The sequence below is a fragment of the Echinococcus granulosus genome (assembly GCF_000524195.1).
Source record: "Echinococcus granulosus chromosome Unknown EG_S00113, whole genome shotgun sequence".
NCBI lineage: Eukaryota > Metazoa > Platyhelminthes > Cestoda > Cyclophyllidea > Taeniidae > Echinococcus > Echinococcus granulosus.
In genome coordinates, this window is record NW_020170493.1 from 9,563 (window position 1) to 15,619 (window position 6,057).

Here is a 6,057-nt window from a genome sequence, read left to right on the forward strand (position 1 = left end):
AAGGGAGGGAAGAGAGAGTGAGAGGGGAAATGAAGGAATGAGGGAATTACATGGTTTAAGAGAAGTGTTGGGAGAGGCGCAAAATAATGCAAAGCCTTACCAACTCGCCCTAAGACAGTCGCTAGTGCCTCCACTGACTCACCATCCGAGCTGCCAAGATTTTGATTTGTTTACTTAGTGGATTGCAGCAGCAGGCCATACATGAGGGGGCAGAGGAGAGAGTAAGGTAAATGAGGGTGTGATATTCCATATTCAAAAGTGTCTGGCATCATTTGTAGCAGCTTTCTCTTGCCTCCTAGCAGTGCATAGTCAAATTTCGTTGCCAGATTTCGTGGGTTCACACTACGGGCACGCTGAGTGCCGGGCTACTTTTATCCAGGCTGTCAAGATTTCTTTTACTCTCACACATACGTGCTGCAGACTACTCCACGATCTCATCCTCCTTCTACTTCAACCATTTGGATGACGACATTAGACAATTCTACCGAACCTATTCATTCTGTCCTCACGATTGGGCTTCTAGCGTGCAAGCTAAACGGGCTTTGCTGTTAGACACTTTGTTCCAGTCTAAATGTGAGCTCGTGTCTGATTCCGCGTGACGAACAAAACTGGGTAATCGTGGCCTTCGACCTTTGACGTACCAGTGATTATCAATGAACTTGCTGTTCTCCTTCTCTGCTTTGCATTGGCCAATAGGGAGAAAGATAGTAGGAAAATGTCTGTCGTCTCTGTAGAATGTTTTATGGTAAGCATTCGGTTGGGAACCCCATAAAATTCAACAGCAACGCTCTCTTGAGCTCGCAGGCTTCCGCAGCATATCGCATTGAGTAAATGCATAAACCTGACGCTGTCATCAGGAATGGACGTACTGTTACGCCCCCTGACTAAATATTCATGGCGATGATTGACAGATGCAGGAGTAAACTCTCTTTCAACTCTAGATATCTCCTTCCTTACTTTTACTCTTTCCTTTTACATTCTTTACTGCACCATTAAAATTGTCCTCCCCCTTCACAAAATGGATGGTTTACAGTCCTTGCAATGCGCAGAATGTGCCGGTGAAGCAGTTCTAATGCAACGACACGCAGTCATCGCTACGAATTCCCGATGTGCTCATGACTGCCTTTGCAGTCACCTCCCTCCGATAGAGAGGCCTTGGATGTCTCCACGTCCGTGTGGGAATCCACTTCCATCCAGCTTAGTGTGAAGGACACGTGCGTGTTAATTTTAAGCTTAAACTTAGAAATGTCTGCCGACTTTAGTCTACAACTTTGTTCCTCCAAGTATGCGATGATAGCATCTCGCAACATCATCCACTGTAATCCACTCTTGTCTACTGGAAGCGTGAGCCCAGTTTCACGTGGAGTAATGGCAGAATTGAAGGTGGAGGGGCTAATTTGTCACTCCTAGCAAATAGAAGTATTTATTGCATTCGGTATACATTAGACACTTTGAGACTCTACAAAGTGAGAAAAAAATTGTCCATGGATTGCGAATTGCATACAATTAAAATTTAAATGAAAAACAAGCTTGAAATTATTCCATCGGTTGAGGAGTAGATGCCTCTGTCAATATAAAAGGCGGTGGAAGGTGAGTGGTCGGTCTACCCTGCAGTGAGGTTGAGCTGATTATTTTAGTATGTTTAGTTCGCAGCTATATCCTCCACATTATGTAGAGCAGGACTAAAGCAATCTGTGAATGACACTTTTAGTAAAGTTGTAGATCCAATTTCATTGAGAGGGATACGTGTATCCAGGTTCACTACACAATGTAATCGTCAATCACCGGCTCCAACTTCCCCAACCATCAGTTCTCAACAGGTTAGAAATTCGAGATGGACCCATTGTACACTGCTAATGTGGTATCTGCTTCAGCCGTATCACCCCGTAATTCCTGGGATTGTGAATTGTGTGATACACCTCTGCATCTGCAAACAGGAAGACAGACCAAATCCTCCGAATGGTCAACATCTTAGGTAGCTCAAGTTTGTTGACATGCAAATAAAACTTATTCTCTGAAGCTCTATATTGTTATTTCATTGTTATCTGGCCAACCTTGTATAACTCACTCCTGTCTCAACCACGACTTCAACTTTGTCCTGCAGGTACCTCCACAGGCAGCTACAAACCACCTCCACAGTTTTATGCATTGGGCGGTTGGTTGCATTGTCGCCCCTTCCCTTGCCAAGCTTGGATTTCAGTGTTTCATGAGTGGGCTCGCCTTGACTGTTACGCTGTCTGTATGGAATTCGACTGTTCCTGCTACTTTGCTGTGTTGTGTGGATGCTTGAGATCGCGTAATGAAATTTGGCCATATGATACACGAAGAGGTAACAGACTAGATGAGCCTAACCATCCATGAACATCTGAAAAAGAATGTGCTATCCTCACCCACGTATGCTCTTTCGCCCTTCAGTGCCAAGCCGACGCCTCAGTCTCCAATATAAAACTACTTCTTCAGCATTGCGTTCTTCCCCATATGTCGATTTGATAGCTATCTCAAAGCTAATTTGCACTTAAAACTATGATCTACTTTATGGTGTCAGTCCAAAGGAAAATAAACTAACCGATGATGAATGAGTTCTCCGTAAATAAGTTTTCTTTTGCGGAGAAAATCAAAGCACTCTGCTTAAATTGGCCTAAATATGTGCCTACTCTGCTCGGGTAATCATACCCCATCCATGACATGGCCATTAACAACAGGCACAACATCTTTTCCAGTTGTGTCTGTTGTTGTTAAATGTAGCCTCCTTCAAAATTTTATTTTGTGTGTCGCCCTAACAATGACCCAATTTGCATTAAGTCAACATATAAAGCCTAACGCATTACTGCATTCCAGCAGTTGGGTGCAGTGAAATACCTAAGAGTATCAAGAGAACCTTTCCATTAATGAGGCTTTGATGCCTCTGACGGGCATGGGGTGCAACACCGCCCAATAAGTATATGTAAAAGAAATTAAAGCCTGACTACAGTAAGGCCATAATTCTGGCTACTTACATTAAATATAATTCAGAGCATGAGTTAACAATAGAATACACTTCTACCGAAGTTGTCTTCAACAAGTAGCATGCCAATTTTCCCATTATTTGTCTGGAGAATGTATGTACAAGACAAATGCAAGTCAGCGGATTAAATCAATATGTTGTCCGTGAAGTTGCCATGGCGCCACGGAGAGGAACCAAACCCGTATCCACAAAAATATTACGTAGTTAGTATAATTTTCAACACCGCATTAACGCAAAATCTAATTTGTATGTAAGCTCAACTTCGTAAACTGAACACTAGCATTGGAAAATGTCAAGAACTTACAGTATCATATACTACAATAAAATATAATGTTATCGGTTGTCTAGTTAATCAAATTTGCTCTGGTTATTTAAAGTTTTTGATGGATACCTTAGTAGAACCGAATAAATAAATGCACCAACAAGGCACGATTTTGGTAACCTGTGTCTTTACCTAAGAGTTTTAAATTACTGCTTTCGTTTGTCTGAACAAAATGGGTTGAAATGACCTAAGACGTGTTTACGCAAGCCCTTTGGATTTTCAATGTGATATCTAGTTGGAACATGGGGGGGATGTGTGGCAGAATTCGGAACTTGTGGCGCTTATCATTTTTATTCGCGATAATATTAACAAGTCTCGCCAACCTCTTCAATTTCATAAGTTTTGTTTCTCCTCACTGGATTGTTTCAATAAATAAAGAAAACTTTGGTTTCGTCCGTCTGGGTTTATGGGAAGTCTGTTTTGACAACTTTGTTTTTGCTGGAAATTACATATCAAAGGCCTACGATGGTTGCTGGTACATTTTTAGGCAGGAATTTAAATATATCCGGTTTTGGATTAACCCTTGTAAGTGGTGTTTATTTATGAACCTCAAATGGTTTAGCGTGGTTTATATTTATCCAAGTAGCATCGATTGTGAACATAATATTTAGCCTTGGAAGCCTTTTGCTTATCCTCCAAAACGCTGCAGGGATAGAAACGATTTTCTGCAAGTTGTCAAATACTCCAATCATATTCCTTCAGTCTGTGGTCGGTAAGAACTTTGATGGCTAAAGGAGAACACTTTATTTTAGTTGCCTGTCTGGCGGTGATCACGATAACGATGGGCTTAATGTCTAAGGATCGAATGTGGCTGCCCTTCTCCGATCGCAACACCGTTGGATGGGGACTGGGTTTTGCTGCAACTAGTGGAATCCTCATGCTACTCAGTATTTTTTGTCTCATCGTTGACCAGATAGCCCACTATAGTGAGCAGATATACTACAAGCTTCTCGAAGAAGGCGGTTTGCCTGCAGTTCAATTGATTCCACCTGATTTCACCTCCGGTGTGGGGGAACTGCCTGCTCGGACAATGCCACCTGGCGCTTCTGCAATCGGTGCTGCTTCTGAGTCCAAATTGGGTGGAGTTCCTTCACTCTTTTTGACCGCCTCGCTGCCGTCCGTTGCCGGCAGTACGGAAAGTGGAGGTAGACATGGGGGTGGGGGACCAGCTGCTCGGATTTCTTCTGTTCTGGGCAGTGCTAAGAGCGCTCTCCTGACGCGCTACGGCGAGACAAGAACTGCGATTCCTGGGATGTCTATGAGGCCCGAGATACCAGCAACCTCGGGTGCTTTGGCGTCTGCAAAATTGAGGCAAAACCTACAGTGCGAGAGACCGACGGAACCCGTGTCGACAGCGGCAGCGGCGGGTGCACAACCATCCAGCTATTCGGCGCGCTCACTCAGTCTTTCGAGGATCGGTGGGAAGCAAGAAAAACCGGTTATCGTGTACGGAACCTCGCAAGGCAATATTCTAAAAGATTCTGCTGTCTAGCTCTGCATATTTCAACGTCAGATAATTCTTTCGTTTACTCTCTGGTCGTTTCTTCTTATGTTAAAGAGTCCAGTATTTTGGGAGCGTAGAAGTACTTTCTAGCCTTCTAAAAGTGCCCAAAAATTTTTCAGGAATATGAGTTACTACTTGGTTACCTCTTTCATAGTGCTATTTTTCTCACAAAAACTGGCACTAGTACCAGAAATAAACCGTGATGTTATTTTCTCTCCCACTGTTGATTGTTCACTGCAATTCCCTTCGATCGAAAATCATCCAACTTTTATTCAACGCCTAATTTTACCTAGAGGCCTCAGGCTTGTGTTGGGTTCTACTGAATTTCTTTAAGTAGCTAGTTGTTTGAATGATAGCAGGAGGTGTGCATTAAGTAGGCCAAAGGCTTTTCGTGTAAGTAAACTAGGTTTTAAAACAAAAGCACTACGGAAGCTTTGATTTGTTAGCAAGGCAATTTTGGGGGCATGTGGACTCTAGAATGACCTTGTTCCAACTCTAACAGGCGGAAGGGTTTAACAGTGTCATTGATAAAAGGCGGGAGCTGTCTTTTAATCAAATTCCACTGGAGTCTTGAAGGAATGGACGCACTTTGTTAGGGCATCGGGACTGGGGCGTCTTCTACGTGCTATTCGTATGAATAACGCATAAAGTGATGCATAGCTCTACTGGATCAACAGGAAGGGAGGACGGCCGTGAATGAAAGTTTGAGACAGGGATACTGTTGCTTACTACTTGAGTTGCCTACTTTGATTGCACATACATAGTCATCTGTCAGCACTCAGTACCCCTCACAGCGTCAATCACCTCTGTGTTTGAAGGAAAAGGTGATGGATTTGAAGGTGTTGGATATCCTCCATCACCGCACCTGGAAAACACACGTGAATTATCGCAACGGCGAGGGATCAAGAGCATCCACAATTTTATCACACGTCAATCAGTAACTACCAACATCTGTTTAATGTTATTCAATTCTCAATGTCATGTAAATTAGAAGGGAAAAAATGTCTCTTGAAACCTAAAAATAACATTAGTTTCAACCAGCAACAGGCTACTTTTGTATTGGTGTGGATGGGCAACACTCGTGTGTAAGACCATCCCCCATTACCATTGAAACCACTTCCATTTACTGCCGCTATCGTTGGGGCGCTTTAAGTGAGGTTGACTTTTTCGTGCCCGCCTACTCATCCCAATGAGCTTAGTAGTAATGATTGACACCGACCATGCTGC

The 6,057-nt window shown here is 43.2% G+C and overlaps 1 protein-coding gene across 1 annotated transcript; it reads left to right on the plus strand. All coding sequences in view use genetic code 11, as the record gives it.

Annotated features, from left to right (window-relative positions):
- Positions 1–4,107: 4,107 nt before the first annotated feature.
- EGR_08619 (hypothetical protein) lies at positions 4,108–4,818 on the plus strand (the record flags this gene model as incomplete). Its single annotated transcript, XM_024497868.1, has 1 exon — positions 4,108–4,818. The coding sequence occupies one exon, from the start codon at positions 4,108–4,110 to the stop codon at positions 4,816–4,818; it is 711 nt and encodes a 236-aa protein (XP_024347693.1).
- Positions 4,819–6,057: the final 1,239 nt, after the last annotated feature.